This window comes from Ambystoma mexicanum, chromosome 12 (assembly GCF_040938575.1).
Source record: "Ambystoma mexicanum isolate Mex_15411 chromosome 12, UKY_AmexF1_1, whole genome shotgun sequence".
Lineage (NCBI taxonomy): Eukaryota > Metazoa > Chordata > Amphibia > Caudata > Ambystomatidae > Ambystoma > Ambystoma mexicanum.
This window is the reverse complement of record NC_090936.1, coordinates 679,523,176-679,549,762: the sequence shown is the minus strand read 5'-3', so window position 1 is coordinate 679,549,762 and position 26,587 is coordinate 679,523,176. Positions and strand designations below refer to the sequence as shown.

Sequence of the window (26,587 nt, the reverse complement as noted above, 5' to 3'; positions counted from 1 at the left end):
GATTCAGAGGAACAGCAGCCCTGGTCCCCAAGGGTAAACCTGGAGATCGTATAATATAAACACTCTGTGCTCACTGTAGTCCATGATCTGAGCACATTGGAGGTTCTGTACTAGATGTGCTTTTTTGCAGCATTTGCCAAAATTCGGCGAGAATGGCTAGTGGAAAAGTATAACAGAGCACCTTTGATTTGCAGCAGAGCCCCAATGAACATTTGCAATTGCGACATGGTTTCACTAGCATGCCTGGAAAGCACTACCTGTAGCTTATGACACAACATACTAAATTGAAGAAATAACCCAGATCATCTTCTTTCCAGTCAAAGTTACAGAGCATTCATTCCAATGCATCCTGACCCGAGGGATGGTATGTGTCAAATGAAAAACAGTGCACCCTTCTCTATCCCTGCCGTCACAGAGCATCACTGCGAACTTTCTTACATTCCAATGGAAGTGTTCCACTGGCATACCAAACCTTATAGCATCTCTGGAAAACAAAGGTTTGCGTTATGATCTTAAAGTAAGCATTGCTTTTCTGATCCATTGACTTCTCCCGATTTGTCAAGCGGGTCATTTCTTCGTCTAATAGTTGAAACTCAATTTTCGATTCAGTCTGATAATCTCATTTGAGTACTTTATTTTTAGCCCAGCTCTAGGCCATTATGCACTAGAGGTATTTGTTGACATATCAAACCCAGAGGAATCCTTTTTTCTACCAAGAATGTATCCTCGTACCATGTTAGCATGTGGAGCATTTGATTTGTTAAGAAACTAATACTGAATAGGTATTGCCTCACCATATTTATAATATTTTGGACACTTTTAGCACATAGATAATAGCTATACTATAGACATTGGGTGAGGCCATTGCAACTTTGTGTTATCGGCTGACATGTGGCATCTGCATTGTCTGTACTGGTGTGCGTTTGTGTGTGTGGCAGTGACACACATATTGCATGCTAGTTCTCTTGGCACTTTTGAAGATTTGAATTCTTGTGCCTAGTACCCGTAGCACCTGACTGTTTTGGCTAAAGACAGACGACTGTATGAATTTCTGCACTTTGGCTTTGAAACAAACTATTTGAGGAAAATTGCGTCATTAAAGGCATTGCACGATGGGACCCACTCATAACATTTTGTATAGCAAACCTTACCTTTCAGATAGGTCCAAATGACCACAAGACAATAGCTCCACCTTTTTCCCTTGCTTCATCAGACACTATGCTTGCTAATGAACCCACCATCACTGGGAAAGCCATGCAACTATGGCTCTTGTTAGATGCAACCACCCATTCTCGGTCTTCTCCTAACCCTTTGTGTTCCTTACATTCTCCATGACAAAGCCTTTGTTTGGCTCTGTTGCTTCAGACAGATGGCTTGGCAGGAAAAAACAGAAATTACCAGTGTTTCATCATTTTGAGATGCACAACCATTCAATAAGCACAGTTAAGATTTGTGGTCCTGGAACTTATGTGAATAGCACCAAGGAGTTGCACCCTTACTCGAAAAATCTCAGAAAGAGAACTATTTTGGATACATACTCTTCACTTTCTAGATCCATCAGTGATGAATGAAGAATTCAATCTATCACTTTTTAAAATAAAAAGTACACATTATGATCAGTAGTGTACGATCAACCAGATTCCTCTGACCTAAGTGTTCTGCTTACACAAACATGACTTGTGTACTGTGCTTAACATATATATATATATATATACATACACACACACATACATATAAATATATAGTTTAGCTGTGTATACTATTGTGAGCAATCTTGTTCTTACCAAAAATATGTGATTGTTATATGCTTCTGGTCTTGCAAGATGTTGGCATGGCTTTTTTCCCTCCATTTGATAATTGATATCATAATATTTCACTATTATTTCAGAATGCTATGATCATTCTTTTTCATCTTAATCATTAGGAATATGCCTGACTAGAATCTGGAGGTCATTATATCCTATGTTCACACTCGATTGTTAGCTATTTTATATTCAATTTATATTTTTCAAACTTTAGATTGTGAATATGGATTTTCTCCATCAATTTAAACAGATGGTACTATTTAATTCCTTAATATATTAGGAATTTATGGCTAGGCTAGTTCATCGGCACCTCCCTCTAACATTTTTGCAATACCATATGATTTACAGACTAGTTGGTTGGCTGACCTAAATACAGATACTTAAATGTACTCTTTCAACATTGAATAATGTTACAGGAAATTGGAAGTCACTATTAGCACGGTTATAAAATGGACGACCTTACACATACTATTCCGTGACGCCAAACAACAGCGGTGACGTCATTCCTTCACTATGTTCTTACACCTTGTTACTAATGATATGATGCATGATATATGTCGTTTATAACGCACCTGTACACAGTGTTTCTATTCACAACAAGACAAGGGATGGAGGACAAGACAAGCAATCTTACTAGGCTTTGTGTCATTCAGATTGTGCAAGTGAGAGGGAATGGGGGAGTGCAATCGGGCAGCAAAGCTCTTTGAAGTGCGACCAGGGCAGTGCGGCTCTGGGTAAGTGCAAGGAGGTAGGGGACTGCAGGGGTTACAGTTACAGTCCCCTAAAAGCATGATAGGCCCAGAGGCAGTGCAGGGGAGACTGATCATGGAGGAACCTGGTACCCAGTAAGACTCTGAGGGTAGACAAGCAACCAGTCGTCGCAGCAGACAGGTAGGTCAGCAAAGGAGGGAGAGAGAGACAGCAGAGGATAAAAGAAGGTCTTGAAAAGCTTCTGGAACTTCAGGTGATCTGGCTTAATTTTGAGAGGAGAGGGGTAATAGCACCCAATTTGACAGCCACGTTGTCATACTACCTTTACACTGTGTCAGACTCACTTGAAATCAGACAGAAATCAAACAGTTTGGTAACCGATTTACGTCAAGTTTTTCTAACTCTGAAAGTGCTCCCCTGACCCTGCTGTGTTCAGGTTTATACTGATAGACCCTCTCATTTGTATATTATCCACACGTTGGAGAATACTCATTATTCATCGGCTTTTGAGGTGAACTGCTTTTTAGACTGACTTATCTCAATACAGATATTTTGAAACAATCAATTTGTTACTACTGTTTCTGGCTCTTTACTTGTGTATACGTTTATATATCTTTCAGTTTTTTTTATCTATATGCATACTTTTAGTGGTCACATCTTAGCTTAATAGATAAGCTTTTTGACACTTGTTATATGGACTTTTTTGAAATATTATTAAGAAGTTCTATCTAATACTCCCATACAGTTGTACACCATTACTGTCTGAACTTTCCTTTTCTACAGATTCATGCTGTCGGTGGAATATGTGCGCCCCCAGTATTTATTAGAAATGTGTTTGCCTAAATAAGGTACATTGATTGAGATACATAAGAGGTATGATTTTCTGAAATTGATTTAACTTCTGTACGATCCTTAGAATAAATTCTGGTTCTATAACTATATTAATCTTATTATTGTAGATTGAATCCTGAATACATGATATCGTGTAATGTGAAGTTGTTCCAGATGAAAGGAATGTATCCCGAAACGCCTCGCGCTCTGTCCATGTATTTGCCTAAATATTAAAACTTGTAGTATCTCTTTGAATGATTGTGTCCACAAAGCCTTTTTTGAATTTACATCTGTCTTCAATTACTTTCTTGAACACTGTATTTACCAAACTCTATAATTGTACTAAATGTTAAATTGATTATCCCAATTACAGATAGTGTGCAGAGGACATGAGTTTCCATCACGTTTGGACACTGTACCTTTTTTCTAGTTGGCTTGGCAGTCCCAGGTCACTTCCCTGGTAAAAACACTAAATGACAATCAAGCCTCTATGCTTTAAGGGAAAGCCTCATCAGGCGGTTCCATCACAAAACTATGCACCAACTAATTCTAGTACAAACATATACAGTACTAGAAAGTCAAAGCATTGGAAAATGATTGCTATGGGTGCCTTTTTCCCTTTTCTGTCTATTCCACTGCCTATACCACACATGCACTCTACTACAGTTATATACCCTTCTCCCTCAACACTTTCATATCTTTCCAATTATTAGTCTGAATGTTATCCTTATTCCTTCTCTTACCTCTCCTTTCAACCCTCCTCTTTTTAGCTTTCCCACAGACACAAGTTTGGTTACTCCAGGCAGAGGCACATTATGCCACTTTCTAGGCAAGCCCTTGTATAGTAAGGCCACTAATGCGGTGGTGAGATCTTTAGAAACACTTTAATATTAAACTGTCCAACTGTCAAGGTGATTTATGCCCTGCTCCTATTATCAAAGCAGTTGCACACGACCTTGCTCCTTTTATCACTAACCTTATCAACGCTTCCTTTTAAACTGGTATTGTACTTGACAACCTAAAAGACGCTTTGGTTATCCCTCTAATCAAAAAACCTACACTTGACCCCGGCAACCCATCCAATTATAGGCCCATTACTAAAAATACTTTATCTGGCTGCCTATCTGCAAATTCAAGCTTACCTTGAAACCCATCATTTCTTGGGGCTTAGGCAATCAGGCTTCCGACCCCAATATGGTACGGAAACAGGCTTGATTGACCTCACAACACAAAAACAAGACTTAAAAGATATGGGTAAACTAGCCCTCCTACTACTGCTTGACCTCTCAGCTGCTTTTGATTTGGTCAATCACCAAACGCTCTGCCATCACCTGAAAATAGCAGCACATTTCTCTGACTCAGCCACAACTTGGATCAGATCCTTCCTTGCTAACAGAACTATGAGGGTCTTCTCTCCAACTGACTCTGCTGAACCCTCACCAGTACCTTGTGGGGTCCCACAAGGATCATGCGTCTCCCCTACGCTTTATAATGTCTTTACGAAGCCTCTCTTTGACATCCTCAATTATCTGGGTGTCACGTATACCAACTATGCAGACAACACCCAGATACTCATTCCCATCACGGGAGACCGTGCAACAGACAAAGTCCTCAATGACTCTATTCCGTAATACAAGCTTGGATGGCGCAACACAGACTTTGTTTAAACGACGATAAAACTGAGTTGATAATCCTTGGCACTCACGCTAGACTCAAACTTGACCCGGCCTTCAAATCCTTTTCCATCGATGGCAACACTATCAAGGTTTCCAATAACACCAAAAACCCTTGGTATCTACCTTGACGCCGCCCTAGCCTTCACCAGACAAACGAACGCTGTGGTAGCAGCATCAGCTTACACTTGCAAACTAATCACTGCATGTAGGCCATTCCTCACGACACCCAGCTGCATCACGCTTGTTTGATGCTTAGTTATGTCCAAAATTGATTAATGCAATGCCCTCTACTTAGGGACTAGCCAAAAAAATATCAACAAGCTACAAGTAACACAAAACGATGCCATCAGGGCTGCCCTTAACATCCCGAAGAAGTCTCACATTTCGGACACCAGACGTAAGTTGCACTGGTTGTCGGTCGAGCACAGAATCTCCCTTAAAACACTTGCTTTAATACACAAAGTAAGGGCGAATCTCGCCCTAGCCTACCTCACCAGCCAACTCTCGCCACATACGTCCTCAAGACCACTTAGAGCTGCTCACCCCATGCAATGTCCATACCGAGAGTCAAACTCCAAAACTCAGGGGACTCTAGGGTCCCAGTTTTGGCAACCAAGCTATGCAACACACTTCCTTCATCCCTTAGATCAGAACCTTCCTCCCACTCATTCAAGAGTAATACTAAACGTTGGCTGCAGGAACTGGACTCTGCGTTAGCTTAGCCTCTTTTATAGGGATAGGGACCCCACCGGGAGACCCACTCCCCACGAGTCCCTTCCTGTTGCGATCATCCTTGACTGTACCTCCTTACTAAATTCTGTGTACTGACTGATCATACTATGTACCTATGTAATAATTGGATATATTGTATATATGTATTTGCAACTTTATTTTAACTGCCTACACTATGGAACATGTGTAAGCTATTGTATAATTATTATTGTATATTTGTGTATGTAACCTGGGCTATACATGTACCCAGATGCCTCAGGGCCAGGAGCGCATTACAAACAAATAAATGCCAAATATAGCGTAACATGCATTCTTGCAACACCTCAGTAGTAGCCTCCATTTCATGACCCACCACAGTTTAGTTACCTTCACTAACATATCCCTGAAAGCCATCTCTAGGTATACAAGTGCAATTTGTAGAGGTTTTGTTTAACAGTGTTGAAGACACTAGTAACAGCCTAGTACTATTAATACAAGGTAAGATCTCGGTCACTGCCCACCAGATTCACTGCCAGGTCCTAAACTCTGTGGGTGTCACTTGCATTCTGAAGGTCTTCTTCCGACGGCCAAGACTAGAAGCAATTCAGTATAGATACAGTGCATACCACCTGGTTTTAATCTGTTTTGGTGTGCTATTTCTTTAAATCTAGGAGAAGTGATGTACTGACTTCCCCCATTAACCATCTGGTGAAGGACCAGTCCCCACCAACCAGGCAAAACACGGCTACCGCCTCTATGATTCAGGCTATAAAACCATCAGCTGATCAGACAATTAAATGTTGAAGGGAACAACGCCCAACTCTACAGCATGTGGCTGCCAGAAAAGCACCCTAAAATGGGAATAAGGTGACATGAAGGGCATAACATATAACATAATTGTTTATTTATGATGCACTTAATGCCCACAGGTTTCCAAGTGTGGACCTGAGGATTGAACCTGTGTTGCTCTGCGTAGTCTTGCTTCCAAGGTGAGCGCGTTGCCCCTGAGCTACCCTCCCTATAAGTGAAACACCTACATTTAAAAAAGACCTAGAAAAGACTGTTAGTTGCTGGGCTATAATTAAGGACAATTAATATATACATATATGATCTAGTCAGTAAATTCTGCCTTGGATTGTGCAATTTTGTAAAAATGTTTATATTCTACAACCCTTTATTTCCATAATAGTTTGACTATTTACCTTACTTCTGAAGTCAGGATAATTGCTTTTTATTTAAAGTTACACCCCTGATTCAATTCCACCAAGATAAAGACTGCACCACCATTTTCGTTTTTGAAAAATAAAGACAATTCTAAAGAGTGTATTCACCGTTACTATTCGACAAAACAGTGACTGACTAGTTGACTTTAAAAATGTTCCTTTATCCCCTACTGCGAGGAACAGAAGGTAAGAGACTCCTTTACCTGGATCCCTCCTACTCATCTATAATCCAGGCTTTTACAACAATTCTACTCAGAGGTATGTAATCAATCATCCTTTTTACAGTCCCCTTGTCTATTTGAAATTCTGGGTGTCACAAGTAAAATTGAAGTGTATTATGTGGGTTTTTGAATGTATTTGTCAAAAAAAGAAAAACGTACATCACGTTTACGTTGCTCCTTTTTAAGCTGGGAGATTTCTTGATTTCTCCTAGAGTCCATCATTCTGGCTTTTTCTTGATCTTCCTTCATTTGTTTCATCAAACGAACCTGCACAATTTAATGTAGTTATTGTTAATACTGTGTTCCACTTATGAAAAGCATTCTGCATGACATTTTCAGTTACAAAATTCTTTAGGGATGGTGAGTAATGTATGTGCATATGAACTATTGCAGCCTGGAACTTATCTGTGCAAGGATTAATCAAGATACCTTTGTCTTTTTCATCTCCGATACTTCTTGCTGAAGTTTACGCATCTGTTTTTCATATTGAGATTGATTTTTCAGCAGTCTTGCATGTTCTTTTTGGGCAGCATTCAACTTTTGGAGTTCTTTATTCATCATTTGAAGTTTCTTTTCATATTCGGTCTTAATTTTTTTCGTTTTTTCTTCTGTGCAAGACTCCATTGAGCCTGAAAAAAACACAACATATTTTCAAGTGACTTGTAGCTGAACTATTCACTTAGCTAGCTTCTGATTTACCTTGTAAAGATCACTCCTAAACATCTGAGGTATTAGTGCCGAAACACTGAATGAATGAAAGAACTGTATGAACACTTTCTGCCATGCAAGCCTTTCATGTAAGCATATGACAAGATAAGGACAAACACAGAATAATACCACTAGTATACAACAAACTTTTTTATTTAATGTATTTATTGTGGTACGGTTGCATAAAGAAACCTTACACAATAAATTCACAATATCCAATCATACCTAAATAATCCTACTAAAACAAATTAATTTAGTGGAAAAGCACTGTTCAATAGCAATGTTTAATGGCAAGAAATTTCAGGTCAGCAGTCCAATGGTTCTCCCCTAAATATTGCTCACATTCACAATAAAACATGCTCAGTGCAACTTTCGGTCTAACAGAGGTGGACTCTCAGTTTAGAAAAAATATCCAATGAATCATCATAAAACTTTAAAAACACAAAAATTGTTGAAGCTTGAGACAGAACCAACAGGACGAGTCTCTCATTCCAACCTAATGGCCTCAATTGGGACGGGAGGAGGAAGTTTGAGGACCTTTCGTCAAATGTTGCATACAACCGACGTACATCCTGTATAAAATCGTATGGGAGTTGGGAGGGACAAATGAGGGTTTGCTAGTGAAGCTGCTGCACCAAACAGAATGGCCTTTATTAGTGGGCTCCTGAAGAAGTGTAGTGTGCAATTTTTGATAATTTCGATATACATAATCCACTAATTTGAAGGTCTCAAAGAGCAAACTGTTGCTTGAAGTATCTTGGAGACACAGACTGCCAAACATCCCCAATTGCTGGGAACATCCAGAACTGATGGCGCCATTGCTCTTATGCTGTCTTCATGGGCTCAGACCTTTTTTGTTTCTAATCACCTCGATGACATTGAGGCTCCCAAGAACCACAACACCCATTCAATCCTGGAAAGGAGGTGGAGTGCAGTCAAAACTACCCCTGATCCACACTTGTCCTCTAGAGGGTCAAGACCAAGAGGGGACATGGAAGTATTGCAGAGAATGTCCTCTACCCCTCATTCTACCCAGAGCTGACTGCAGTGTTTGCAGGGTTGCCAAACTACACGGAATATGGAACTACTGTAGACCTTTACAAACCTATCAAGTCTCCTGCAGTGTTCTGCCTAGTGACCCTGTGGCTCGACACCTGTGCGACTACTCTTCCTTCTTGAGGGACAGGATTCATTGCAGCAAACTAAGCTGGGGCTCATCTAGGATAACTCTTCTACCAGTCAAAGTAACCATTGACTAGATCGAGAGGGCAGGCCAGGGACCAAGAATTTAGTGGATGAGCAGTCTCAGAAGTCAATGGACTTAACCACAGAGGACAGAGATTTCACACCAAATGAGATAGTATCATTGAAGCAGAAGATGGCCAAGATCATCACATCCATTAACACAGAAATTAAAGACCTGTAAGCAGATATGGGTGCCATTTAAAACAAGACTATATGTGGCCTGGATTTTGCAGCTTGAAGACTAGGCCAATGTGCACAAGGATGCTTCCTTGTCAACAGCAAAAGATCACCCTGGAAAGTCACCAGGATAACTATGCATCCAGACAATGCAGTAGAACAAGAGCTCAAAGGATTACAGAAGGCACCAAATGCCAGAAAGAAAACCTTTCTCCTAAAACATGAACTTAACATCAATGACCAACCAAAGTAGATACAGTGTACAGACCAGTCCAACCTCAAACTGCTCTGGCTAAAGCCCTTGGACTGCATAAGGCCTGCTTCCTATGCTTCTCAGTAAAGGACAAGATTATGCAGTTGGCCAGAGAGAAATCTGAAATCTTATGGCAAGACTGCAATATATTTATACCAAGATTTAGTTCCCAATGTTGTAGAAAAGACACATTTACAGAGGCTAAAAGAGAACACACCCTCTGTAAGATCCGCAATTACTGAGGATTTGCCCAGACTCCCCTAAGTGTATTCGATTTTGCGGTTCCAAAGTGGCCCATAGTAGATCACAACCAGGAAACAAGGGAGGTGCCCTACCAATTCACAAAGGAAGAACCCAGATACGTTCTCCAAGCAGAATCAAGCTGGCAAGTAGTCATCTCCAGCCTCCTGGTGAATAGCCTCCAGATCACGAAGACTTGAACCTCAGACCACAAGTAGCTCCCACATAGATCCCACCATGAATGAAAGCCCAATTTAGGTCTTGGGGTGGAACATCTAAGTGATCAATACACTGGAGAAAATGTCATACTTTTGCTGGCGACCCACCCGAGCAATGTCAGAGAAAAAGGCAAGATAAATGAAAGGAGAATGGTATTTTAGTCTGGCCAATAGAAAGAAGAATGGTACATCAATGATGATTTGCAAGAATGAAGTGTGCCAGAAATGAAAAGGTTGCAGCGATCCAAGAAGGCAAGTTTAAGTCTGCTGTGGGTTCTGTGGTCAGAGAAAGCACAATCCTAATGTCTGTATATCCCACATTCTTTTGGGATACTTCCATTAACTCCTAAACCATCGCACAGTTCATGGTTTCCGTGTTCATGTCCAACGTGAGACGTCTTTGGGAATGTCCTGTCATTGATGCAGAGCATTTAATTGATGATAGTATCCCTTCCCATTTGTATCGCATGCTTCTCCTACCAATACCCAACTTCTAATTTAAGAAAATGACTAAACTCCTACTCAACCTTCTTTGGCAGGCTGGCATGAAAACATTGAAGCTGGCCACAAGGGCAGAGGAGTCCTCTTTTTAACAACCTAAGTCAAAAGTGAAGACACACAAACCACCTACTAAATATTTCCACCAAAATGCACATTTTGCAAAAACTTCACTTCGGATGTAAAATTCTGTTTCCATAAAAGCATCTGAAAGCATAATGGAAATCCCATTTTATAAGCAAGAGCCCACAAACAAACAGTTAAAAAAAATTCAAGAATACTTACAAGATTAGAGCAGATATAAAATGTACACAAATAAGCGCAGCCATCAAAATAACTCTGATTGCTTGTTTTATACTGCACCAATTTACCACTGTAGTGGTCTCAAAGCACGTAAACCTTCTCCGAGTTAATAGCATTCAGTCCCTCCCAGGTTATGCTGGCCCCTAGTCTGCTCGAAAAAGGCACCGTCCAGAAATATTGGGATATAAGTGAGAGATAGTGTGTGTTGTGGCTGGAATGGTGTGCATTTAAAAGAAGGAAAGGGTTTGTAAGTGAGTGCTTGAAGTATGGAGTTCAGGTGTTATGAATGCATTGGTAAAGTTTGGGTGTGTGAGGGGCTAGAGATGTGCACAGGAGATTCTGAGTATTTTGTGGGCAAGGTTTGAGAAGCTCATGATCAGTGGGCTGGCGAAAGACCTGAGATACTAATCCCAAGAGTATGTGTTGACTATGTGAAGAAACGGCCGAAACAAGAACAAATCAGACTGAAAAATAAATGTGTAGTTTCTACAAGTAGAACGTATAAACAAGGCTGTTGTACATTGTTTAAAACCTCAACAAAAGGTACAATCATGGTCTGGAATTAGTGTATAAAATGTAAGAGTGTTTCCAGGATAGCACTTTCACACCAGCATGGGCAATGAATTTGTTCAACCCTTTGCCTAAAGTGCTCATACTTGCTAGACATAATCATGCCAGACACAGCATGTAAGAAGGTTTTTTTTTTTTTTACCCAATATGGTTTGCCCAATACTAGTGAGGTTTCAGAATAATGTTAGAAGGTAGATTTGATTACAATTTCTTAGCATTGCTGTTTATTTCTTGCAAGACAAAAAAACAATAATTGTTTTTTTAGGAAGGGCCCAAAACATACTGGGTATTCATACCAAGAGGAAAGCCCTAATGAAGCCACAGTATTTTGTACATGAAAATAGTCATTACATTTGTTGGCTAGCATTGCTTTTTTAATGTAATCTTTTTATTGAAACAAATCCAGAAACAAACATTTAGGCATATATTGGTAGTCCTCAAATATAGGCAACGTGCAAATCAGTGGGAGCAGAGTGCACCACAATTCTCTTATTAATCGAGAGGAGTGTATCATAGATATGGAACACGTGTGTCCCCCCCTCGCACATAACGCACCTACAACATTCCCACTCATCAAAAAGTGCATTCATCAGTTCAAATGCTGCCAAAAGAGCATCTACCACGAGAACCTATAGAGAGAGTATGTTAATAACGACTGTGCATATCATGCCTATGGGATCCAGGGGTACTTTATTTTGTGCGTCAATGGTGATCCATCCCCAATGCCATACGCAAGACGTTATTACCAATGTGTGAGGGGAAGTTAGATGAAGGCATTTGCTAATTCCCAGAAGTTGTCTGCAAGTGTTGGGGCTGCTTCTCGTTTGAAACTGACACACTCTGCATCTACAATTTTGGACATAATGGTGACCCATTCATGTTTGTCAGGCGGGGATGCTGATTTACAATCCAATAGGATGGCTTTAAGTGCTGAAAAAAGTATAATGCGCATGAGTTTGTGAGCCAAGAAATCCTTGTGCCATTCCTCCTTATCAAGAGCGAACAGCATTGCAGTGGGGGATAAGGGGACCTCACACTCCGTTTCGAGCAGCAATGGCGGACCAAGAAGGGGCGTATCTCCGGACAGGACCAAAGGAACTGCCCAATCGAGCCAATCACACTGCACCTTATCCAGAAGTCGTGGGATTGAGATAGTCCCATAGCATATAGTTTGGCTGGCTTGAAGTATGGCTTGAAGTACGCCCTCTGGATAAGATTTTAAGGAATTTTTCTGTGTTTCACACTATACGACACATCTTTAATCACAGCAAAGGAATCATATATGTGTATCTAGATCCTTGGCGGATATTCCAGCCAGTGTAGCATTCCTTTTGAGATTGTGCGGGATGCAGTCATTGTAGAACATTCTGAGCTGGGGGAACTCTAGTGGGTCTCAACCAAATTCGGATTCACAGGGCAAGGGTGCCTTGGTCCTAGACTTGGGTGTAGTGAATTTAAGCACCACTGACTGTATGGTCATATAGACCAACCAGGCCCTGTTTGAAATACCAAGTACTCTCTTAGCATTGGGAAATGACAACATAGCAGAATCATAGCATATATTCATGACCCTCACATTGTGCCAGTCAACGGTTGGTTTGTCATGAACAGCAATGGAGACGCCATAAGACAGTACAGCCATCAGGCTGATCCATGACGGGGAAACACGTACATCCGAACCTGTAAGTGTGCATATCCGATGCCATTGTGATAGTGAGGGTCCCACAACAGGATGTGTTCTAACCATCCTGGAGAGGTGAGCAGGTGGGATAGCCAGGATCGCCTAGGGTTTAAGAGGGTGGAATATTTCTAACTCGATGGATCTCCAGCTGGAAATATGTTCGGTATTTAGTCATTGCTTAGCCGAGGAGACTTGCGCCACTATATAGTAAGCCTTCATGAGGGGAGCGCCAGCCCTGCATCCAGTTTAGGAGCCTAAAGGATACATTTACTGAGGTGTGTTTTCTTGCCCCGCCAGATACATTTCTCAATAGCTCTGCCCAGGTCAGTGTAAAGCGACTTTGGCGAGTCCATGGGAATCATGCCGGCCAGATATACGAGTTTTGTCATAGAATTCATATTCAGTGCGTTTTTCCTGTGGGTGAGCAATAGCGGGATTGAATGCCATTTGTCGAGATCCGCATTAATCTGTGCATCACTGGGAGAGTAATTCAGCTTGACCAAATCAGAGAAATATGTGCTCACATTCACCCCCAGGTATTTAATGTGTTGGCGTTGTAGTCTAAAAGATGTCACCCCACACTGGTCCCATGGAACGTAGGGTAATAGCCTCCGATTTGCCCCAATTGACACTACAACCAGTGATCGGGCACCACCCTGTGGACTGACCATGACCAACGTCCGCCTGGACTACCTAGCTGCATTGGTCATCACCCGGAATTCTAACTTGGGACTCTGCAGACCCTCGACTAGTGAAAGAAGAGGCCTTCCCCCGCAGTTGCAGCTCTTCAGCAAGAAAAGGGGCCTACTGTCACGAGGGTTCTCCAAGGTTGTCAGCATCGTTGTGGTCCTTTCTTCATCATGCCACGGTCGCCCAGATATCTAGTACCAGGAACCATCTCGTCAGAGCGCAGAACTACTGACTCGCCAGATCCAGATCCAGATCCAAATCCAAATCCTGAAGCCAAAAGTAACCTCTGCACTAACACCCCAGGGACTACCTCAGATGAAACCAAAACACAAAGTTGGCTCAGCCGATATAGAAGCCTAACAAGTTGTTTGACAAAATCGGACTACAGAGGGTGATCATATGACAAACGTCCTTTCAACACTCCTAGATCCCCAGCAGTTACCACTATAAAAACAACAGCTGCTGCATCCTCTCAGGAGCCCAGTACAGACGACCAGCAATCTTGCTGTATAAGAGACAGGTGGCGTTCCAGTATTGCATTGAATGCCTCCCACGCCAACCACTTCCACTGCTCTATGGATAGCTCACAACCCCGGTCCTCCGCCCACCTCCGTCTTTGTCGAGCCCACTGGTCAGCATATGTTCTCTTTTCAGGAATAAAATTGATAAAGGTGGATACCAACCGTGGATGACTGGGATGGGAGCCGAATAGTTTATAGGGATCTGGTTTGCCTCTCAAGTACCAAGGCCTGAATGGTGGAGTACCTCATCAACTCCAGTCTTCCTAGGTGGAACTCATCTTGAATACCCTCAAAAGTGATTATTCAATCTTCAACCAAAAGATTTACTTTGATCACCCCCCTTGGGATCCAACTCCTCCAATATAGTAATTTTATTATTTATTGGCAGTGCCCGATTGTGCCACAGCAATAACCCTCGGTGGAGCCAAAAGTTTTGACCATTCTCCTCGAAGGCAACAGACCCAGTGAATATAAAAAGTCAGTGTGAACGGGAGAGCGCCTTGGCCCTCTATATCCACTTAGGGTGACTTGAACATGGGAATTCCTGAAATATAAAGTCTTTTGCCTTTTTTTGGGGTATCTCAGAGTTTAGCCCGGCATGGGCGGTTCAGCTTCCCAGCACTTCTGGGATTATCTGCTTTCTCATCCCTCTTTGGGGTTTCTTGGATTATATTCCTGGTTGGGCTGTTCGGCTTCTCAGCCCTTCTGAGTTTCTTAGCTTTCTCTGATCCTTGCCGATTACGCTATTTGGCACCTTGGTCCTTCTTGGCCAATTGGCTTGCTTACCCCTTTGTGGGTTATCTCCCAGCTTTTCCAACCTCCTCTCACTTCTCGATAAGTGCTGCAATACTGGTTTCTCAGCAGAGAGGCTCTTTGGGGAGGCGGTCTCACAGGTTGATGCGCATTCTTTCCAGTCCTCTCCGTCAGGTCTCTGGCATAGGTTCCTCCCCTCGGTGCTCAACAGGACTTTGGCATCAGTTATGGAAGACTCCACTCGGCCGGTCCTGGGGTGGCAGCATCCTGTTTCTTCTTGGCAGCTCTGAGCTCCTCAGGCTCCCCTGCTCAAGATTGCAGCGTTCCACAGGCTTCTAGGATCCTGCGCCCACCACGCCGTCTGTGTTCAGATGCCTTCTGACTACCCCAGGAAGGGAGATGTTCCCTCTTCTGAGCTTTTAAGCAGGCCTGCATCTCTAGCCCTCTGGCTGGTCCTTTCACTTTGCACCAGTCTCGCAGCACCTTTGTGTTCCTCTCTGGAAAAAGATAGGATAGTCCATTGGTTCAGAGTTTCATGCAAGAATTGTAAAAATAACAGATCAGACACCACAGCAGCTTTTAAAGAGCCATGTACAATATATTGCCCTGCTAAATTCTCATATAGCCAAATGTGTGAGACTTGGTACATGAGGGAGGATGATTAAACCTCTGCTTGAGGTTTCCTTGTCCCACAAGGGGGTAGGAGGATCAACTTCAGTGGTATACCGCATGCCCTGTTGCCTAGGGGATTTTACGTATAGGGGACAGGACTTCACTGATATCCTTTTCTATGTCCCCTCTCCAGATCTATGGACTCCTCATCTCAACTCTACTCTCTCCTTTCACATCTTCTCCCATCAATGGAGGCGCCAAGTGGGAAGTCCTTGTCAGGCTTCTCATCACCCCGCTGCATCATTAATGTCGACCACGCTAGAACTATCTTGGTTCAGGGTCCTCAATCCAACCTCCTCCTCTTTGACCAGCGCCTGCCGTCCCTACTTAACTTCCTTCCCTCACCTGCCTCCCCCCCAACCACACTCTCTGATGGCCCTCCCACCCCCAACTGGTGTACGCCGCCTCGGAAATCCTTCAAAGGCAGAGACCTCCCACACTTGGCCACACTCAATGCTCTCTCAGCCAACAAACATTCTGCTGACATCTGCCTCTTTCTTGAAGACATGGACCTCAACATTCTCGCTCTTACCAAAACATGGTTCAATGCCAGCTCAGTCACTGCTTTTGACTCCATTCTCCCAGATGGCTACAAGATCCTTTCCAACCCACGACCTAGCCGTGCTGGCGGTGGGATTGCCTTAATCTTCGCTGAGTGCGTTGCTTCCTCCCTCATGCCCACCCAACCTTGCTCCTCCTGTGAGAGCCTGGTGCGCAAGCTGGTCATCTCTCCCTCCCCCTCTTTGGCCATTGCCACTATCTACAGGCCACCCGTCTCTACCACCATGTTCCTCTCTGAATGGGCTGATTTCTGCTGCTCTCTCCTCGCAACCACCTCTAAACTACTTCTGTTGGGCGACTTCAACATCCACTTGGACTCACCTTTCACAGCATCCATTCTCTTCCTTAACCTCTGCACCTCAGTCTCCCTCTACATTCTCCCTTCTGGTCCAACCCAGTCGGCAGGACACACTCTTGACGCTCTTATCCACTCTGATCTTCCACTCCCCCCGCCCCCCTCACTGATCACACCTCTCTCCTGGTCACTCTCTCCTCTTACCTGGGTCCCCTCGGCCCTCTGGCCGCACCTCATCGAGCTCTGCCAACCTCGCTCACGAACATCCATCTGATGAAATGAGTGTGAGCTGCTGCCTCGCAGGCATCCACCCTTAACCCCCCCCTCCACCCCAACCCCAGACTACCTCTTTCTCTGCTCTCAGCAACCTCCATCTAGCCATTACTAACACTCTGGACATTCTTGCCCCAGTCATGAGGACCCGCCTGAAACATGCCTCTAAGTGTAATACCTGGTATGGTTCCAAACCTGCAGCCCTGAATGCATGTGCAGAGTTGCAGAACAGAAGTGGCAAACCTCAGGCTCATCCTCTGATAAACTGGCCTGCCGTCTGCTCCAAAGGCAATACAGGCTCTCCATCCGTGCCAAAAAAAAGGCCCACATCCAGGAACGGGTATCTGGTGCATCCAATAACACAGCTTAACTCTTTAAAATATGTAGGGAACTAGCCAACCCGTCTGCAGTCTCCTCCTCCCTACTTCCATCCCAGACCCTCTGTAACGCACTGGCCACACACTTCCCCACTAAAGCTTTGGACATCCTGAGCACCCTTGCTACCCTCTACCCCAACGCCTCCTACACGCCTCCTTCCTTTCTCGCGTCACACCTGATGGGGTCACCAGAGTGGTCTGCTCTATGAAGAAATCCTCCTAACAGGTCTCCCCTTGCTCCTCCAGAACTATCGAGGACAACATACATTGGCTCTCTTGCCCCTGTGCTAAGTGATTTCTGCAAACACTCTTTTGCTACTGGTTCTTTCCCCTCCTCGCTCAAGCACTCCATGTGCGCCCACTCCTGAAAAAACCTTCAGCAGACACTACCTGTCCAGCCAACTACCACCCTATTTCTAGCACCCCCTTCCTTGGGAAACTCCTGGAGAAGCTGGCCTTCCCCCAATTTACCAAACACACTGAACACGTTGGCAGTCTCCACGACCATCAATCTGGTATCCGAGCATCCAGAGGCACGGAAACTGCTCTTTTGAACACCAGTGAAGAACTGCTTGCATCTCTGGACACTAACTCTCCAGCTGTCCTCATTCTACTTGATCTCTCCTCTGCCTTTGACACAATCAACGATTCCATCCTCATAAAACGGCTCCATGATACCCTTGGTACCTCGAAGTGGACACTGGACTGGCTGACTTCCTTCCTAACTGACCGTTTGTCCCAGGTTATTCTGGGCACCTTCTCCTCACCTACCTCTTACTCCACCTGTGGGGTCCCCCAGGGCTTCAACCTCTCCCCCTGGCTCTTTAACACTTAACTTGCACAGCTAGTACTCTTTTCCTCCTTCTCCCCCCAACTGACCCTCTGGCATCTTCCATCATCCTGGACTACCCAACTGCCATCCAGTCCTGGTGCACTTCCAACGATCTCTGCCTCAATGCCAGCAAGAATGAGATCCTTCCTATCGGGACCCCAGCTCCCTCTTTCTTCCCCTCACTCTGGCCATCCTCTATGGGCTCGCCCCCGTCTCCTTTATCTGAACCCAGAAACCTTTGAGTCATCTTCGACACTTCTCTCTCCTTCCTCCCTCACATTCAAGACATTGCCAAGAAGTCTAACTTTCAACTCATCCTTCTCAAAAGAATTCTCCCTTTTCTCACTTCCTCAAAGAAGCGCAATGTTACCAGAGCTCTGGTTCTCTCTAGGCTAGACTACTGCATTTACCATTTACCTTCTCCAGAATCCTCTTCCTCTTTACTACACCGCCAGTGAATCCACAATAGGGCAGCAAGACTTATCCTTGGCCTCAAGTCCAGGGACCGCATCTCTCCTGCCTTAAAAACTCTTCACTGGCTCCCGGTTGCTGCAAGGATCAAGTTCAAATCCCTCTATCATCCATAAGGCTGTTTGGGGCCAGGGACCATGCTATCTGCGACTTGCTCTTACTAAATACTCTCCCGCTAGACCTCTAGGTTCCTCTGGTACAACTCTCGCCAAGCGTTTCGCTAAACAGAGGGCCGGAGGCCAATGTCTTTCCTCAGCTGGCTCCTTCTTATGGAACAGCCTCCCCCCTCCTCTTCATCTTGAGCCGGACCTCAAATTCCTGATGCTCCTCAAGACTTTCCTTTTCACCTCCTCCTTCCTTTCTTCCCTCCTCTGCTAATCTCAGAGTCGCTGTGATTGGTGACCGAGGCCCTTATGTGTCCTTGGGGCCCTAGCCTCCTACACCCAATCACAATCAGCCTCTGCCTAAACACAGCACTTGCCTTGCCACTTACTGGCCATCGTCACTGTAGGTTTGCACTTCTCCATTATTTTATACAGATGAAAGTCCCCTAACACTTCCTACACTGGGCACCTACACCTGCTGCTCACTCACTCAAGTACGGGCATTCTAGGACTCACCCCCTCTCCCTCACCTCTCTCTGCACTTGCACGCTCTGAATGCTCACAAGGCCCGTCTTTATCCTCCAGTGTATGAATTGTTTTCTATCCCACGTTCTCTCCGTGATGCCCTGTGGGCGCTTTGAAACTCAATTTACTTTAAATAAATAAAAATAAAAGTCACAAAGAGGGTGTCTTCCCCCTTGGGGAGAGGGCACGAATTATCCGGATTCGTCACAGGATTCTTGGAGCTTTACCAGCAGTCCAGAGGAAGTCCTGAAAAACGTTATCCATCTACATGAGCATAGATGAATTAAAGGTCAGGGGTAGGAACTGAACAATATAAAGAGCTTTAGGGAAAAGGATCCTTTTGATGTCATTTATTTTAGGCCAGACAACCAATAGTAGCTTTTTCCATTTCTCAAAATTAGCCTCCATGGTTTCCACAACCTTACTTATATTGGTTTCAACTATCTTCCTAAGTCACAAACTAAATACGCTCCTAGGTATTTCACCCAGTTTTCTGACGATTTACAATCCAAGGTCTCAAAGTCACCTCTGCAGCAACCCACGAGATGCTAATCTACATACTTCCTCAACACTGCCTTTAGTGAAGCACAGAATTCATGGGAGTTTGATACAAGTACCACCATGTCATCCACATACGATAAAACCTTCAGCCTCTTCCCCTTAAGCTGGCACACAGATGCCACCAAGGGTTCCAAAGCAATACTGACAAGAAAGGGGGAGAGAAGGCATCCCTACCTCATTCCCCTTACCAGGTGGAATACATCTAATACAACCCCATTCGTCCATTCGGTTGCCGCTGCACCTTTGTGCAGACACGGACCCATTGTTAAGAAGCAAACCCATTTTGCACAGGTGTATCCCAGAAACGTTCAGCTCATCCGATTGAATGTTTTCTCTGCATCTAAAAAAAACAATGCTGCCTACGGCTTATCCCCGTCACATAGTTCCAGTACAACAATGAGGGTTCTAATGTTATCGTAGCGCTGACCTAAAAATCCTGTTCATGAGCTATGTATGATATCACATATGTAAACCTCCAATCAATTTGTTAATATCTTGACATCAACACTAAGCAGTTAGCGGGGACAATTTTCAAATTTAATATCATCCCTGCCTGGTTTGGGAATAAGAGTTAACAGCACATCTACCATGGTAGGGCACAGTTCGCCCTTACTCAGAATATAGTTAATACATGCTGCCTACCATGGCAGCCACACATGTTGAGAAAACCTGGCCATCAAGGCCCAGAAATTTCCCAGAGCCCCTTTGGCTGATGGTCATAATCACGTGCTCCAGCAGAACTTGTTCCTCCAACCTATCCTCATCAGTAGACAGACAAGGTAGTTAAATCCTTCCATAGAAGAACTCCAGATCTAGTGGAGTGTGACTAATTTCCTCAGTATATAACAGTTCCTAGAAGGAGCTAAATTGGTCAGATACCACTAATCATAATTGACAGCAGCTTCATCCACTGCTTTGTGTAAACCATGTATTTTTGTTTTTAATTCTTGCTGGCTGCCATTTTACATTTGAGTGCTTCCTCTGTTGAGGGCAGCCATGACGTAGGTCCAATACTGCAGTTGTGCCCACGTAGGCTCTTTTTGAGCCCATATGGCAGCCTCCATATGAGTCCCTTTCCTAAAAACTATAAACTAAGGTGCTTATCAATTGTCCAAAATAAAGTAGTCCTTGGCCCAAACCTATTCACTAAACTAGCCCTACCACAGAAAAATCGGTTGAGTGACCGGCCCTATGGTGTTTTTCACCACAATCTCTCGGGCGTCCCAGGAATCCCTCCTGGATCTTGATCCAATGGACCTTACTTAATACCAGCCTTGCTCAAAAAAACAGTTCTTGGCAGTCTATAAAGGCTCCTCAAACGTTTCCCAGGAGTTCCAACATAAAATCTCAAGTTTCTGAAAACACAAAAATGGCCAAAGTTCTTAGGTGTAGGGATATTTCCCTGAACCCTCCTCAGCCCTTTGGTTGACCTCTCCCTACTTCAGTCGACTGTTGGGTGCCTCTGTGCAGCCCTGTAGCACCTGTGGGTTGCTCTGTCCCAGTGTTCTCACTTATCTATTTGGGTTCTGGTGACCCCTCTTTTCGTCTGGTTCCCTTAGTTCTCGTGGGTCCCTGGGACCCTTCTGGTGGTTTGTGTTGCTCAGGTTTTTCGGGCTCGCAAAACCCTTCTTCTTTGTTGCTCTCCCTCTTCTCGAGTCCCAGTGACCTTGGATGGGGTTAGGGTAGCCCTCCTCTATCCCCCACTCGTTCTTTCCTCTCCTCCTTCCGACTTGGATAACCCGCATACCTGCTATGCAGGGTTTGCTCCAGTGAGGTCTGGTCTCCCCAGCCGTGGTAGCATATTCTACAGCTTGCTGCTCTTCAGCGCTGGAGACTACTGGTTTTAGTCTTTTGCTTGTCTTAGCATTCTCTCGCTGGTTGGCTCTCGGATTGAGAGCGGAGGTCTCTGTCCTACCTGCGTTCCCTGCTTCGGGCTGTAGGCATTGCATGCCTTGTAAGTGATCACGTCTCCAGGTACGGGCCACTTTGCGCAGTCTCTGCCTCTAAGGCAATGCGCTCTTCTCTGCTGGGTGGATGGCATCTCCCTCTGTGTGCGCTTTCTCCGGTGCTACAACCAGCTTCACTGTTCTGCGCAGCCCAGCCCTCGCCAACATTCGGACACCAGAGGCTCGACTTGGCGTAGGGTTTCTCTTCCTTCATTCAAGGGTTGTTGGCTCTTTATTCTCAATCCGAGATGAAAAAGGGGCAGACTATTCACCACCGGCTGTCAAGCCTGAAGGATGTTCAGCACTGCCTTGAGCCAAAACAGAGGTAATGCAAGTGTCCAACGCAAAGATGTGATGTTAGTCTTTCTTACTCCCAAGTAGGGTGATAATATTTTAGTTATAGGGTGTTCCCCATGGAAATGGGAGTCCAGCGAGGTCCCGCTTTCCCAAACCCCTTGGGAGGGTTCTGCTGAGCGGGCTTACCTCCCTAGTCTCAGTGGATGGCTACCCCTAGGCACACCTCCAAGATGAACAACTTCACCACATTCGCAAGTCCTTTCATTCCAATACACACCAACCCTAGCTTTACACTTGTGTGATGAATTGTCATCTAACAAAGTTGTGAAAGACATGGCTATTTTGATTTTTATTAATTACTAAAAATGATGCAGGTAATTCCATTTTTGAAAGGATAATCTGCTAAAATTCCCCTTTCATAAACTCCATGCTAAAAGAATAATATGTATCTGTCTCCTGCTGCATCAGTACCCTGATTTGCAACACCTGCTCTAACAGTTGGAAAGAGCATGTTCAGAGGTCACAGCTACCCATTTCACAGATGCAGGGACAGCCAAGTTTAACATATGCACCACTGTACAAAAACAATGATGATCATAAGTAGCCCAAGCAGGTGGTGGGGTAAACTAAATATGCCATGCCCGAGTTAAGGCATGGGGCATGACCCAATTTATAATCATTGCAGCCACACCCAATTTGATATCACACATGTCTGCTCCATTGAGCCAGCTCAGCTGTGGAAGGTGATGTGCATTCTGGTCACACAGGCTGATCTTGCTAAAGTTACATGACAGGGACCTGAATGGCCTCCCCTTGGAGCGTTCGGTGAGGGTAGGTAAGGCCCTCCTGCAGAGACTTCCACACAACAGACAGCGGGGTCCGGGAATCAAAGGAGCACACCCATTCAAAGTTATTAGCATCACACCAGGGTGCTGCATTTCTTAAGACCTTTGAGTCTTGTGATAAGGGAGGGTGCGGGTTAGTGTAGACAGGAGAGCTCTGTACAGTTGGGGAAGACTTCCACAATGCTGTTTCTTGCTTCCTTGCTCTCTCCTTCCTGTCCTCTTCACTTCCTCTAAAACAAAGCACTTTGGGTGGGATGTCAGACGGGCAAAGTTAACTTTTTTAAACAACAGGTTTGGACCTCTAAGGCATTCCAGCTTCAGTCCAATCGCCGGTGGGCAATTACCTGTACAAGAAGGGGCCACACACCACTCATTGAATCATCTTTTAAATCTTAGAAACTTGTCCCCAGTATTAAGCGTGTTGTAAAAGAACAATTATAATAATTATAATCTTTTGTACTCTAACCCTTGAAGATTTCATTTGGACCCTGTCGGGAAAGCAGTGCTTTCCAGAGTCTTCCAGTTGTGAGGTGAAGGCAGGTGTTCCAGGGCAGAGGCAGGCTCTTCCCCCTAACTAGGCCTAGCGACCACTGGGGTTGAAACTTCTGCTAGAACAAAACCTGCCATCTGCCAGCCACAGTGGTCCCTAGGTCTGACCTGTGTTGAAGGACTGTGTAGTCGTGTGCAGCCTCCCCCATGTTTGGTAGCACGAGAAAAGGAATCATGTCCCCGAGCCCCTGGATTGGGACTCACGCACCCTGAGAGTTGAGACAGCCGGGATCCTAGTGTTTTTACTGTTTAATTGTTTTGAGCTCTTCTCAAGAACCGTTCAATTCATTCAAATCACCAGGACCCTTCCGTGCTGCCTTTTGCACACTCACGATTTCGAGGAAGACTGATGCGGCGCGGCCGAGCCACCAAGAACCACAAAAAGAATGCACCAAAGGGGGACTAACTGCTTTCTTGGTCCATTTTTGGGCTCTAGAAACTGGTAAGTTCACATTTTAGCCCTTTTCCACTCAGGACCATATCATTTTGAAAGAACATTGTGTTTACTACTTGCCTTACAACCCTTGATTCATTTAGTCAGAGTGCTGCATGCTGCTATCTTCGCTTGTTCGGTATTCTTTCGACAGGGTGGACTTTAATTAGTGTTTTTCTGGTTAGTTATTATTGTACATGGTCTGTTTAATTAAAGTATATATACATATTTATAGACCCTTGATTGGACATTCCTTTATTTTGGACTTTATACTTCACTGTTTGGTTTGCTACTGAAACCACATTTACACCACTCTTAAAAGTATAGCCTTCCAACTGCCCACGTGAAAGGAAGGCATGGTTTCGAAGTAAGACAGACACAAGTGCCCACAGTTCAAGGGTGTTTATTGAACTTTTGCAGGGGTGCAAAACACCTATCTAAACCTAAATCTAAGATGTGAGCAAGCTATGACCATCAAATAACAAGGAGGGCAGTCCTAGTGGAGTTGTATCAAGATAAAAAAAGCCTAGGCTAAAAACACATATTGCCAATCCTTACTAGTAGTTACAAATAGTGTGGGGTGCAGTTCATGAAAAAGAAAAAAGTTTTAGCAAAATGATAAGTCAGGATGTTCGTGCTGTTGGCCTCCCTTCCCCACGTTTTCAGCACGGGCAGGGTGGTTCACTCGAGCCAAGCACACACTCTGGGTTCCTTGACACGAGGATACAGTTCCAATTCCAGTATCTGGGCCTTCTGTGCCCAAGTCTCTTTTTTCATCAAAGTCTCTTGATTCAGAGGGCCTGATGTACCAAACAAAAATAGAAAGTTATTTTCTTCTCAGAATTATGTGATTCGGGTGTCTTTCCCAGGATCCCCCTCAGCCAGGCTCAGATCCCTTTTCTATTACGGTGGATCCCCCTCTTCCAGGCTCAGATCCCTTTATGTTAAGTCTCCAAAAATATACCTTCTTGGGTGACTCACGGTTCACCGCAGATCCCCTTCAGCTGGGCTCAGATCCCTTTTCCACTTTGAATTAGTCTTCCTCAGCCACGCTTGGGCCAATTGCAGTTCACTTTATACTTATCGAAGACTTACGAATGTGCACAGGGTTTAGCTTGACCCGTCGCAGGACCACTTTGATACAAATTTCCTTTTTTACAATGCAGTCGCCATTCAGTTGGATACCTAACAGAGATCTTTGAATGAGCACCCATGTAGCGCCGGGCCAATCTGCACATGGTATCTTATTTGGCTTTTTCAAAGTAAATTCACTCCTTTAGTTTCCACTTGCTTGCGCCTCTCATTACATGTGCTTCAAACAGTGTCCTTTGTGGATTTCTTCATACAATGTTGCCACGTGCAACCTTGATTCAAACACAAGCTGATTTCGTATCAGTTTCTCCGACTCACCGGCTGTGCTGCTTTTACTGGCGCAGCTATCTTGCAAGAGCCAAGAACAGTACCACAGCGGCAATCGCTCCTCCCGGCCCGAGTTACAGAAATGGGAGTGCCCTGGATACCGTTGATGCACAGGATTGTTTAGCTTCAGTTCCCAGTCTTAGGCTTCTCACTTTCCAAGGCTCATGAAAATAATGGTTTCTAGAGGTCGAGGGTACTTCCCCTCCTTGCAATCCTCTCCGGTCTCACCACCTTTATTCTTGTGTTAAATTGCCATCTTGGAACTACTGCTTTTCCTCGCTGAGAGTGTGTTTCTTCGCGGCCCGCCTTTTATCCGTATGGGGAAGTTTGATGGGAGTCAGGTGTGTGTAATGATTAGTAATAGCCCGACCATGGTATTGGGACATGTCAGGTACATGGCTGTGGTGTTAGTCCATTGTCGCTCACAATGAACTGTCTGTGAGAAAGTGTTTGTGTTGAGCTTCTAGGCATCCAACCTGGTAGGATGGGGAAAAGGTGTTACAGGGAAGTGGATACCGCATCTCACCCTTTGGTGACCAACTTCCACTCCCCAAAGACTCCTCATCCAGGTGATCCTCCTGCACTGTTCCACCCCCAGGAACTGGATCCAATAGCAATGGCCATGTCCTGGCCACCTGGATGACAGATCCAGCGGGTACCACAAAAGGCAAAGGAGGTGTATCTCTTAACTGTGCCTGTTTTACTTTTATGATTGTGCTGGCTCTTGGTTTGTAGAAGTGTGAGGGCTGAGTGGGCGCTTTAGCCTCCACTCATCCTTGTAATCCTTCAAGGCTGAAGTCAATTCATCATAACTTGCATTGCCGAATATAGCATTCCGAAAGTGCAAAATTGGGGGGCTGTATAATCAGCAATATCTTTCAAGCAGGGACTATCAAATCTTTTGTGAAATGACTGGAAGGCTTTGGGATTAAAGAGTAACATATTCTATTGCCTGCAATTACATATTTACCAACTATGCGGATGACACTCAATGTGTCATCCCGCTCTCTGGCTGCCACAGTGAAGACGAATTGGCCGCTCACAGAGTTTTTACTTTAATTGAAACCTGGATGGTCCATAACAAGTTAGCATTGAACAAATCAAAAACCAAATTGCTTGTCATAGGTTCACCACATACCATTAATTAACTTGGCCCACAGTATGAGAACTTCCAGTTGGGAGAAGAATCCATTAAACCCCTAAGAAAACCCAGGGAGTGACCTTTGATTAGCATATGACCATGAAACATGTCAGTAGTCTTGTATCGTCATGTGCATATTACATTAAACTGTTAGCACATCTAAGGCCCTTGATATCACAGGATAATGCAGAGACTATTGCAAAAGCAATAGTAGGCTCAAAAATAGACTACTGCTCTAGCCTTCTCATGGG

General features: G+C 44.3%; 1 protein-coding gene across 8 annotated transcripts in view; it reads right to left on the bottom strand.

The window, feature by feature from the left end:
• Window positions 1–26,587, bottom strand: part of KIF21A (kinesin family member 21A) — a 2,335,619-nt gene that overhangs the window by 1,181,757 nt on the left and 1,127,275 nt on the right. For all 8 annotated transcript variants that reach the window (XM_069629214.1, XM_069629217.1, XM_069629219.1 and 5 more), the window contains 2 exons: window positions 7,608–7,807; window positions 7,338–7,445 (listed from right to left, as the gene is read on the bottom strand). In XM_069629214.1, the coding sequence (XP_069485315.1) occupies window positions 7,338–7,445; window positions 7,608–7,807 (308 nt within the window). The remainder of the gene's footprint in view (window positions 1–7,337; window positions 7,446–7,607; window positions 7,808–26,587) is intronic.